Genomic DNA, 13212 nt, shown 5'->3' with positions numbered 1-13212 from the left:
AACTTCAACATAATGATTTTTCTTTTTTTTTTTTGGTGAAGATTGTAATGAATGATTATTTGCTGCTTCATTAACTGTTCAGAAATTAGCGAATGTAAATTTAGCAGAGAAGTAAGGAATTATTCTAGATCCATAAGAACTGGTGCTTGAGGTGAAGGTTTCCTTTGAAGTAATTCTTTAATTAGGACAGAAAGACTGTCTTAACCTTAGGGGAGCAAGACAAAGGCAACAAAGTCAGAAACCAGAAGATCGTGTGCACCTTTCTACCGTTTGGAAGAAGGGAGAAGTGAGGAAAAAAAACCCAGACAGCAAAAGGTCACTGAGTGCAGTGTAAAGTGGTGAAATGTAAAGACAAAAGCAAACAGATCTTTTGAGCAAGTAGTAACCTAGAATAAAGTTAAATTCCCAGGTGTTCCTCTATCTTAATCAAATAATTTGGAGAGCTGAGGAGCTGACTTTGCTGTCCTTGCCCGCAGTTATTCTAGCTGGACATGTTGTCCTTACTTCTCAGTTTTCATCCTCTGAGTATCATCATCAAACTTGCTAATGGTGCATTCAACTCCTGCATCCAGATCATTGATAAACATATTAAACAGTACTGATTCTAGAATTGAACCCAGACGAACACCACTAGTGACCGTTAACCAGCCAGATGCTGATGGCTTACCCTCTTTCTCCTGCTCTGGGACATGGGGGAATACCTTGTTGCTTCCAGGTATTTTCTCTCTGAGAAAGCCCAACATGAACAGAGCTTTTGCTACAACTCAAATAGCACAGAGGCACCCCAGTTGGTAGAAATAGGAATATCCATTCAGAGAATCATGTTGCTTTCCGTTCTAGCCTACCTGTAAGGGACGGATGCAAGAACAAGCTACAGCTACGAGATTTTTAAGGCTAAAAGCTTGTAATAAGAAGGGCACAGGCCCCTGGGTACAAGCTGTTGCTGCTTAGCAAGGTGAGAAGTTTTGGCACCATATTCTGGCACCTACTGCCTGCCTGTCCCCCACCCTAGCTGAGATTTCTTATAGGGGAACTGCTCTTATTCCTGAACAATGGGATTCCCCATTAAAAATACATAAAACAAACAAAAGAGCATGAGCAAGTGTTGTGAATCCTCATGCTGTTTACACTTGAGTAGATGAGAGAAGGTCATTTATTAGTGTAAAATCTGGAATCTGTTAAGAACAACATTAGGGCAACAGCAAAATACAAAATCTCTACTAATTGACAGGATGTTGCTACTTAGCAGAAATTTTTCCCCAAGCAGCACTTTCCTCTTTATGTGATCTGATTTTCCAAATAGCTTCAGACAATGCGTGTGTTAATATTATTTTCAGGATAGGCTGCCAAGAATGCAAAGCATTCAAAGAATTGGTTTTGAGAGAATTTGTATTTTGAGAGAGAGAGGATTTCTCATCTCTTTAATACACGCTGCACTTGCACCATCTCTGGATGATTAATAATACCATCAGCTCTTCAGAGTTGTTAGAGTGCTCAGCATATGAAAAGGAACATAACTGAAACAGTACTAGTAACACGTGAGTTTTGTATGAGAAAGTAAAAGCCCTAGTAACTGAACATCTTGCATCAAGGTACCAGGTTCTGTTCCAGGCATGCAGCTGGCTCATTTGGTACCATTGGTTAAGCTGTTTCCCTTACATGTTATTGATAGCCAACATGAAAGTCATGGCCTAGGATCACCAGGATCCCCAAAACATACTCTCTGCCTTCCAAGTTTCCCCACTAACTTTTTTTTATCAGGAAGTTAGCCAAAAATCTTGAAAATTGGCTTGCAAAGTAGAGCAGTCAAAAGTCAAAGTAGATTTTCCTCTTTCCCTGAAGGAGACCCAGCAATACGTAAAGGACCTAAAACAAAGAAAAGAAATGTTGAGCTACAGAAAAGCTGACATGAAAGAGCAAGGTTAAGACAGTCAAAAGAGATCGTAACTATAAGCTGTGGCTCTTGAAACACAGACACAAATCAGAGGGAACTCTTCTGCCAAATCAAACAATTAGAGAATAGGCACACAGTATGACCTGCAAAAACCGGCATTGTATGGAATAATGAACAAAAGAAATTACAGAAAACCCTGCAGAGAGTGGTATTTTACACCAGCTCAGTCACCTCTTATTTGGAGAGAAAATCCAAGGCAGGAGAGTACACAAAGGCAGCAGCTACCCCGAACAGCAACCATGCAGTTATGTCTCCCCATCCCTCATAAAGCTGCTACCTATTGCCAGCTACAGCACAGGCATAGATCTGGGGGCCAAGGATATGTCACAGGAGAGAGAGCTGGGGAACTGCATGCCCTCTTCCCCCTACTCTTGAGAACAGAAATTACCCCTTTGCCACTCAGCTGCCTTTTGAAAGATGATAGGGAAATGAAGTGGCACAATTTGCTTTTCTCAAGGAGTTTTAACCCCCTTCTCTTCAGCACCTCTGCAGGTTAAGTTAGGCAGAGAGATGTGACCCATGCCCCCCATTCCCACCTGCCTGGCAGAGCAGGGAAAGGGGAGAAGCCCACATGCCCCAGCCCAGTGTGCTTGCAGGCATAACACCCAGGCAGAGGCCAAGTTGGCAAGACAAGTTGTAATCTCTGCTGCACCAAGCATTTGTATAAAGATCTCTAGCTAGTTTTCTGTTGTTTAACATGTTTTTAGACTCTGGTCCCATCCTGTTTGGTTTGGTGACCCTCTGGCACACACTGTAGGTGAATCCACCAAAACCACAGGGTGTTCCAAAAAGGAGTGGGTTTGTTTTGGTTGTTATATAGCAGTTATCTGCAAAACACTAATTCATCGTCTTTTTATCTCTCTCTGCAATCTCTGTGGGTTATTTTGGCCACACACACCGGCTATGTGGGAATTTCAGGGACAATCACAGAATTGCAATTTGGAGGACAAATAACAGAAGACCCTGGTTCTCCAGGTTTTATTGCTTTTTAAGATAAATTTATAATAAACTTCCTAGGCTATCTGATAATTCTCCCTAATTATCAAATAATATTATCAATAATAAATTTTTAAAAAATTATTTACTCTAGAAGTTAATTCAGTTTTATCACTGAGAATCTCTGCTTCATTTTTGTAGACTGTCACACACTCAACACAGGAGAGTACTCTTCTGTCTGAAGAAAACCTTGAGTTGAAAGCAAGCCACTTCGCACAGCGTCTTGCAATTCTGCTTACAGTGTAATATTTGGATCTATTTCTCCCACAATCACTCACTGCATCCTCTGTAGAGAGGGAGACAGACCCCAGAATATGAATGGTTGTTTGCACCCCCACCAAAAAAACAACACTTTTCATACATTCAATAAACAAAATAATTAAAAAAAAAAAAAAAAAAAATCCATGAACTCTACATAGCATTTACAGGCAATAGATTATGCTCCCTATAACAAGAGGGCTGCCGAATGCTTTAGGTGGTTATTACTATAAAAATAATCTACATCAAAAGCCACCACATGGCTTTCTAGAAAGCTTCTGCTCCATCACAATGTGGTAGTCCAACATCTCATTGCTTTGTCTGCTACCCAGCACAACATGTGCTAAATCTAAGAAATGGTTTTTATGTCTATTCATGTCTCCATTCAAGCACTATGGTCTGTTGTCCTCTGCTTCATCCTGTATTAAACAGTGTAGGCAAAAGAGATGTGTACAGCATGAGGAGATATTTCTCCCATTGCACTACTTTGGATTTGCTTTCTGTTTGCTTGCTTGGCATCAGGGAATTTTTCTCAAGGACAGTTTTGCACAAGTAGCTGTGTTAAGCTCTGATCATACTGCTTCAGGGCAGAGATACAATATTCAAGCATGAGCTTTAGAGTGAGGATCACTGCATTAAGTAGCAAGAGATTTTAATGGATGCCTTGAAGGCTCTAAAGCCAAAGAAATGTAAAAGATATACCATTTCAGTGTACATGTCCAACACAACCTGATGCCTTTCCCATTTCAAAACAGAAGATGTTACTAAGTTGTCTGGTTTAAGAGCATCAGTTCATGAAAGGAGTAGGAACATACTGTACTTCCATGCTGTTTTTCCCAATAAACACAGAAAAAACACAGGGGTAAAAACTGTTACATCTGTTCATGAACATAATTGCTCTGTTTTCTGTTCCAGCTCATCCTTGCCACATGGGAAGGAGGCTACAACTTGCAGTGCCAGAACCTTCACAGTGCAGGGGAGGCCGACATCCGGGTAAGTCAAAGCAGCAGCTCAGCCCCCAGTACCCACAGCAGTCCTGCCCTCCATGCCACTGGCACAACACACTTCTGTGTTCACGGCAGTTATCAGGATGTTATTGGAAACATCTTTAACATAAGGGTTTTAATCAGCTTGCCTAATAACTAGTAGAAGTGTCATCTTTTCTATTCAACACAGATGCATCCTTGCAGTGGAAAGCATGACAGGAAGTATTTTGAAAAGCCATATACCAAGATTTGTGATCAGAACACAGAATATGGATCATTTGAAAACTCGGAACAAAAATCAATCATTTAAAACATAACACTTGTTGGGCTGTAGCTGGGAATGGTTTTAAGCCCAACTCAACTCTGGAAAACTGCAGACATTGCTGGCTTGACTCATCTCTGGTTTCAACCCTAATTTCTGCATCACAGCAATTCCATGCATTAACTCTCTGTCACTTCCCATGTCAGGCTTACTTTCCAGATAATGGTATAGTTCAAGAGCAGAAAGATGGTTAACTTACAGAATTTCCCCCAACCCTCAAAATTTATCTGTATCATGGCAAAGAAAAGGTCGCTTAAATACCTTTTCCCATCAACAAGGTATTTTCCCCCTTTTTGTTTCAACTGCCTTTAACTGTCCTAGGACATATCCTGAGCTTTGATAAAGTGTCTCAGCTCTAGAGGAGGACATATTCCATTGTACTGAGTGTCAAATTTGGATTATTTAAGCAGCAGCAGCTGCCAGTAAAATCTGGTCTGTGCCAAGAAAGTGTAAATGATAGAACCCTTAAAAACCAAGATAGATCAAAAAACAAAACCCTGAACATAAAAAACCCCACGCAACTATCTTTGAAGAAAAAAATAGAACAATTAGAAAACCCTTCCTTAAAGCTTGTATTTTTAAAATTAATTTAGCTATATATGTATGCAATCACATTAAAGAAATAATGCATTTTTTCTAAACAGCCTAATTCAAAAGGGAAATAAAATTGAAGCCAAAGCTTGTGCTCCTCCTTCAGTAAGATATTAATGCCTTTGGGGAAGTTGCATGCCTAGGGACTGATGAAGTGCAGCAATATTTAAGCCCTTTTATGAATAGATATCGATCTCCTGTTCTTTTTTTTCTTGCTTGACAGGTAGCCAAGGTGCTGTGGTGGTATTACTTTTCCAAAGTAATCGAATTCATGGACACTATCTTCTTTGTACTGAGAAAGAAAAGCAGCCAGATCACCTTCCTTCATGTGTATCACCATGCCACTATGTTTAACATTTGGTGGTGTGTTCTGAACTGGATACCTTGTGGGCAAAGTAAGTTTCTGTTCGCTTCATCACCTGGGGTGTAAGTCACCTGCTGCTGGAGATGAATCACATCACCATGCAAAGCAAGTGCGTCACTGTCCTATATGATAGCACCTTTAAGGTTCATAGCCTTTCAGAACTGCTGAACACCTGCAGACAGCAGTAAAATTAAAAGCATGGTTAAAAGTTCGGGCCAAAAATATCTGAGCGTTAGGCAATAGATTTTTCACTTAGCTGCCACCGCCTCTCACATTTACTTGTCTTCAAAGCACTTTTAGGCAGGATAACACTACTGAGTAGTACACAAGAGTGTTCACATACAAGACCTACTCCAAAAGCAAATGTAGGAGGAAGTCATGACCTTGGTAAAGTCAGTGTCAATCATGATGAAAGAATGCAATAGCATTTTTACAGGTTTCACTCCTGTATGTATCAATCTGATTATGCTTTAGCAAGATACTTTACTACTTACACAATCACTAATTAAAATACCTGTTTGAGCTTGTTTGGTTTTAAATAAGAATACACCTTCATTCAAGAACTAGAACTACTGGACAACCAGAACTGATTGATACGGTCTTACATTTCATACTGAAATAGCTGAAGTAGCAGCATCCTTTGCCTTATTATATTTTGGGTTCAATAGACTTCACAACAGTAATCTCCAAATGACTTGACATTTTCCTTAATGGATTTTTATAGGTTTCTTTGGACCCACGTTGAATAGCTTTATCCATGTGCTTATGTATTCTTATTACGGACTGTCAGTCATCCCCTCTATGCGCAAGTATCTCTGGTGGAAGAAATACCTCACTCAGGCACAATTGGTATGTATCTATTTTACTCTCATTTTTAAGTACCAGAAATCCTTAAGAACACCAGAGAAGGCAAAATGAATGATAAATATTGTCATTTTCAGAATTTAGCTAGTTAGAATTCAAATATAACAAAGGTATCATAGAGAATAAGTGGCCCAGCATAACTTAATAAAGGAAATAATGCTTAGAAACATTTCCTACAATAGAGTAGAAAGTCTGTAGTCCATAGAATTCTTGCATAGAAAATGGACACTGCTTAATCATGGCAAATGGACTGATTAAAAAGTTATAAAAATCATCAACAGAGCCATCTCCAAGACAGACCCACTGCTGGCCAAAGCTGAGCCCATCACAGCAAAGCTGGGGACACCTCTGTGATGTTGTGTTTAATAAAGGGTAAAAAATGCTGCACAGAGCCTGAGAGAGAGGAGTGAGGAAACATGAGAAACAACCCTGCAGACACCCAGGTCGGAGCAGAAGGAGATATGGAGGACCCCAAACAGAAACAGGTTTCAGACAGAAGCTGCAACCTGTGGAGAAGAGCCCATATAAGAACAGATTTTCTGGCAGAACTCGTGGCCGGTGGAGAACTCACACCGGAGCAGTCCATTCCTGAAGAACTGTATCCCATCGAAAGGATCCACACCGAAGCAGTTCTTCATTGACTACAGCCAGTGGGAAGGACTCACGTTGAAGAAGTTCATGTGGGACTGTGTCCCATGGGAGGGACCCCAGGCTGGAGCAGGGTAAAAGTGTGAGGAGGAAGGAGCAGCAGAGACAAAACAATACTGACTGACTGCAACCCACATTCCCCATCTCCTTTCACCACTTGGGGGAAGGAAGTACAAGAACCAGAAGTGAAGTTGAGCCTGAGAAGAAATGGGGACTTAGGGGAAGGTGGTTTTAATTTTATTTCTCACTATCCTCCGTTATTAATTGGCAATAAATTAATCTTCCTGAACTCAATTCTGTTTTGCCTGTGACTGTAGTTGGCAAATTTTACCAATTATCCTCCCTGCCTTTATCTCAATACACAAGTTTCATCATCTTGTTTTCTCCCCCTACTCTACTAAGGAGAGGAAGTGGCAGCCAACCAGGGTTAACCTACCACACCGTGGTACGACTACAGAATGCAAAGTTATGTAAGACGGAAGTTGTCTGTCTTCTAGAAGTCTACTCCAGCAGTTGCTGTACCCAAAAAGCCGAGCCACATCAAAAGCTCCTATCAACAAGATATAAGGCCTGATGTGACATAAAGTTCGTTTCACTTTTTTATCTTGGGGGCTATTCATATTATATGGGAGTTCAGATGTTTGCAGTGAGCTTGAACACACCTGTGTAGAAATGTGTTTAGCAAATGCCTCTTCACTGAGCTGAGACCATCCTTGCAGCTGAACAACTCTGCCCTGTTTGAAACGCACCTCAGCACACTGGATTGAGGGCATGCTCAGCTGGTTGGAAGAATCAGATGCACCAGTATGGGCTACAGTTCACAGTCCTAAATACAGCCAGCCTTCTACAATTCCTTCTCTGTCTCATTTTTCCTTCATTTGTCCCCATTTTAACTGCGTTCATGCAAAATTTCTCCCCTGACCTGGGATTTCCATTTTCTGTTCAGACTTCTAAAGCTATTGTCTGGAGTCTTCCAAGTTTTCTTAAGTTACTTGTTCCCAGTAACAGAGACAACCTGTAGCTGGCATGACATGGTCTAGAGGATAGAACAACCCCTGTTAAAACAAAAAAAAAAAAAAACCCACAAGAAAGAAAAAGTGCTTTCATTTTGCCAAATAGTCCTATAAACTTATATTTTTAGAAATCTGACCCCCTTAGGTTTTTTTTATTCCATGAGAGGGCCATTTTAACTTAACCCTCAGAATAGATTCACAGGTTCAGAAAGGGGCAATTTTCAAGAGTATTCAAACTTCAACAGAGAAGGACTAGATGGCATTATTATACCTGATTTAGGTAGCATTGACACTTTCTCAGCAGATACTTGTGCATGATCTTTCCTCCCCAGGTCCAATTTCTGCTCACTATTGTGCACACACTCAGTGCAGCTGTGAAGCCATGCGGATTCCCGTTTGGCTGTCTCATGTTCCAGTCCTCCTATATGGCCACACTAGTCATTCTCTTCATAAACTTCTATATCAAGGTAAGCAGTCTTCCAAGAGCTCTCTGAAGACAGTGGGGGGAAAACAGAGAACTTTTTGCATAGCAGTCTTGATCAGCTCACATGTAGAAAGAACCTCAGTACTTAAAATATGTTTGTATTAAAATACACATCAGTTCAGAATGATAGCTACAATAACATCTGCAAAATAGTTATTCAGTAACAGTTACCTCCCCATTGCAGGTCAGTTCTTCTGCACTTGTATAGCAAGCCAGGTACCACAGTCAGGACTTAGGAGATCTGAACTTGCTCTGTTGGGCACCTTTTTGACTCTTCCTCTTTCCTTCCCTGGGGAAAAAACAAACAAACAAACAAGCAGCTCTGTCTTTGTATTGTTTACTTCAACCTTTTTTAGCAGGGAATGCCCCAGGCTGCCTGCATACATAGATCTTTAAGTGAAAAGAACTTAAAATCTCTTTTGACATTAGGAAGTGTTACAGTAATACTAGTAAGGTAATATCACCTACGGCAGTGCAAATAATACAGTTCACTGAGCACAGTTTGAAGCAAATATATACATCTGCATCAAGAAACACCAGACAGCTCCATTTTGCAGTTAACCATAAGTAGATTTTGTGGGGGACTAAATAAACCCAAGTGTTAACTTTGGATTTTGCTTTTATAGACATACCAGAAAGCACCTTCAAGAACAGCTACAAAGGAAACCCCTGTCACAACAGAAATCAAGAACGGTTTCCACAAGGACTACTTTGCTGCTGCCAATGGATTCCTGGACAATAAGAAAGCACAATAAGTATGGTATTTCTTGTGCCCTTTTTTTTTTTTCTGAAGAAAAGAAAAAAAAAGGAGAGAAAAAAAGACTGAATTACAAGCTTTAGCTTAAAACCTGTTTGATTACATTTATCAGTTCTTTATACCAGACACTTATTAATGTACCACTATTTAGGTTTTAACAAACTTGTTCTGTCAAAGATCACCATTGGAACAAAGAAGGCCAAGATCTTTCTCCTGTGAAAAAGAAAACCTTTGTGATCTCTAATGCTGACACAAAAACGCCTTATTAAACACTTGATGGATAAATCCATCAATGCCTTCAAAAGGTTAGGACTCTGTTCAGACTAATGCAGTGAGCACTTTCTATGTATGTGAAAGGTCTTGAGGCAAGGCTTTACAATCCACCCAAGACATTCAGCTAAACTGTGGCTGTAGTCAGGAAAAGGAGGAAGGGGAGAGGAGGAACACTGAGAATCATAACTTTTGCATCACGAAACCCACTTTGCTTCTTCCCAGCTGTTCCCCAAAGCTTCCACAGACACCAGCAAGATGCGGCCATCCACTTGGTCGTATGGGAGCCCTGAGGAAGGACATGCACTGTGCTCGCTTGCTTTACGTATGTGCAACCTGACTCAGATGCCACAAAGGCTGGCAGAAGCACGCTGTTTAAGGGGGATGGAATGGTAGCACATGGGGCTGCCCGGTATGGTATTTAGAATACATGATATCACATCATGATACATGTTTTTGAGCAGAACAAGTCATTTTGGATGTGCCAGATCAATAGGAGTTCTGAGTAAATGGATTTTGAAGGAAATAGGAGCTCAACAATTTACTGAAGATAAATCCTTTGAATGTAAACATGCACAAAGTTAATCCTATACAAATACTGTAATTCGAAGCAAACAGACATGCCACATATTAATAGACTTGAAGAACCAGAAAATCTTTAAAGTCAATTCAGCAATAAGCAAAGCACATTATATAGGAATTTCTGTGCTAGGTGGGCCTTATTCAGGCTGGTCTCTGACTGGAGAAACAGATAGGACTGAGGCACAATCCTCTGTAGGGAAAGCAAGGAGATGCTTGCTGTCTGCAGCTGTAACAGCTTATGTTTCATATAGCTGGTCACCATCCTCTCTGCTTCAGTTAGCAGCATTTACCTCCAACTTCAATGATTAGAAATGAAGAATACCCAAGGTTAGTTTGGGGATCTGCTCTTACAGTTTTCTTATCTAGCCCCCTTCAAAATCTCTACTAAAAGTGGACACAGCCTTTTTCCTCTTTTTCACAATGAAGTAGTTCTGGTCTCTTCCAGCCTCGTGTATAAATTCTCTTAACAAAAACACCTTTCTGAGTTGCCCCATCCCAGCAAGAACCTTGGACTGAAGCAATTGTGTAAAGGGACCACGTCCTCTCCCTCCCATCACCCCATGGGGTTCCAGGGCAGGAAGGGGACAAACCACATGTGCGGCCAGTACAGGGGGACCAAGCAGCCATAGAAGGCTCACATGGAGAGGAGGCTGTCCCAAATCCCGTTCTTCCAATTCTTCTCCACCTCCTGAGTCAGTTATCCCCTCTAGGTGGTCTGTCACCATGGGGTCTTTGGAGACTGCAGGTGCAAAGGCAGGAAGGTTTGCCCCAGGAAGCGATGTGAATGCAGGGCAGCCTCAGAGACTGCAGCCACGAGGGCTCATGGGTGGGAAGGGAAAGGGTTTAGGAAGTGGTACAGTACAAGGAAGAACAGAGAGGTTTGTCCAACAAAAGCAAGAGAAGAAAATTACACAGAGTGGGTGTCTCAGATTGTAACTCTGTTTGAATTTGCGCTTAAAAGTCCGATTAGATCTCACCTGTCTCCAAACAGTTCCATTGTAATGTGGACAAAACCTTTCTGCTCCAGCAGAACATTCAATGAGGAGATAAGGCAGCAACCAAAAAAACCAACCACAACTCAAAAGCTTCTCACTGGCCCTTTCATAAGCTTCCGTTTGCAGATCTTTCTGGTTGATATTCAGAAGTTGTAAGAAATGAGTGGGTTTGACCGAAGGTGTTGGACACAGCCCTAAGTAAAGGGAGAGCTTCAGAGCTCTGCAGGCTGATACTGGAAACAGGCGCAGAGACAGAGGGAATTGGAAGACCTGACAAGTTAGCACATGAGGCAACTAGCTGAATCATTCATCTGAGGCAGGTAACAAAATGATCGTGTGGCCCAGCATGGATTTTAGACTGAATGGAGTCCATAACCTTTTAGATGGCAAAGCATGCATTTGACTATGAAGGTGGACAGCGTCAGCGTGCTAAGTGTTGAAGTTTACTGTAGCAACCAAACCCACAGATACTGTCTTTTGTTTTGTTGAAACCTCTTTTAAAAGAATAAATAAATAAATGCCTTACTCAAAACTCAAAGGGCTTAGGGGGGAAAAAAAAAAAAATAAAATAGGAAAACCAAGATGGTCTCACCTTGCAGATCCAGACCAGCTGGGAAGGCTGGAATCAGGTATGTTTAAAACTTCAGATCTGTCTTAACATCTTCCAAATGCTGCAACTTTGAAGAAAAAGCAGCACAGACTTTTTAAACTGATTTTCCTGTAATACATAACACTGTAAATAAACAAATTTTACTATCAGGCTGTCTCCACTCCTATTTAAGGCATCAAATTGCTGGGAACTGGTTATTTGAGGCTACTTTTGCTCTCAAACTTTTTCAGAAAGTTCTTAGGACATTCATCCCAGACTGAGAAACAGCCTCCACAGCTTTACACACCTTGCATTGATGTAAAGGTCACCTGTGGTTTTTGTACAACTGTTGGCTGTGTTTTGTCCTCCCCATTGACTGGGCAGGGGATATTTCTGGATATCACGCTCATACACACACACACACTAATTAAGTTGATAGGAAACAGTTTTCTAGAGCATGCAGATACAGCATATTTACACTTCTTACATAAGATTCCTTTCTCTGACAGAATTAACGTCCTCATCTCTCCTAGACAGTCCTGATTCTTGACAGCGATTCTACAGGCAAAACAGGCTCCCACCTTTGCTCATTTGGGTTTTAGTTCAGGTGCATGAAGCAGATGTTGTGAATACCTCATTGAGCTTGATTTTCCCATCAGAGAGAAAAACCCCTTCCAGGCCAAACTTCAATCCAAACAGACTAGCTAAAATTTCCTGGGCTCTGGTGCCTCCCTGTTCCCAGGTTATCTTGTCTTGCAGAACTTGGTTGGTGAGATCCTTTTGATGCACTTACTATAAATTGGTAAAAAGAGCAGTCTTGACTTTGATGGAGAAAACTTTCCAAATATTACATGGGAGGATGACCATTGCATCCCACTCATTAGTTCAAGTTTCACTACCAGTTTTCACTCACGTTTAATGCATTGTGGTGCCCACACAGAATACCGAAAACACCTCTAGATTTTGCTGTGCATGACAGCATGAGGGCACAGTGAAGCACAACTGGAGCATCACAGTTGAGATATGGTGAAGATGGAACTTACAGAACATCATCTCTCCACCCAAACTTACCTACCAGTGGGAAGAAAGCCTGGCTTACTGTTTATTTGCAAAGATGTGGAATCCTGTCAGTCAGTCCAGACTTCTTTACTGGCTATGTGGCTTCTTGTACCTGTGGTTTCTGCTATAGAAAGACTTTAAAATATCTCATTTGGAAGCTCTACCTGACAAAAATAAGCAAATAAATCAGCAGTCAACAGCTTAGAAAGAAGCATGTGAATTTCCAGCAACTGCTGTACAGGCTTTGCAGCTATGAGAGACTTTTAACTGACATACATTTCCTGGAAAAAGGCAAAACCTAGGCTTGAATAACTATTTCAAACTGACAAAAAGGGAAGCCTGGTCAAATTCAGCAGATGAATTTCAGTTAAGACAGAGAAAGGAAGCACTAAAATTATCCTCAATATATTTGTGAAAATTTTAAAATTCTATCCTCATGAAACAATCAGAAAAATATTTTGAGTTTCAAAAAGTGTTTAA

At 40.9% G+C, this 13212-nt stretch overlaps 1 protein-coding gene across 1 annotated transcript in view; it reads left to right on the top strand.

Moving 5' to 3' along the window:
• Window positions 1–9277, top strand: part of ELOVL2 (ELOVL fatty acid elongase 2) — a 45573-nt gene extending 36296 nt beyond the window's left edge. The window contains exons 4-8 of the mRNA XM_030481553.1: window positions 4124–4201; window positions 5331–5502; window positions 6196–6320; window positions 8329–8463; window positions 9107–9277. Coding sequence (XP_030337413.1) covers window positions 4124–4201; window positions 5331–5502; window positions 6196–6320; window positions 8329–8463; window positions 9107–9235 — 639 coding nt within the window. The 3' untranslated portion in view covers window positions 9236–9277. The remainder of the gene's footprint in view (window positions 1–4123; window positions 4202–5330; window positions 5503–6195; window positions 6321–8328; window positions 8464–9106) is intronic.
• The last annotated feature ends 3935 nt before the right edge of the window (window positions 9278–13212 follow it).

The sequence above is a fragment of the Strigops habroptila genome, chromosome 1 (assembly GCF_004027225.2).
Source record: "Strigops habroptila isolate Jane chromosome 1, bStrHab1.2.pri, whole genome shotgun sequence".
Taxonomy (NCBI): domain Eukaryota; kingdom Metazoa; phylum Chordata; class Aves; order Psittaciformes; family Psittacidae; genus Strigops; species Strigops habroptila.
The sequence above is the reverse complement of the archived record's forward strand: the minus strand, read 5'-3'. Positions and strand labels throughout refer to the sequence as shown.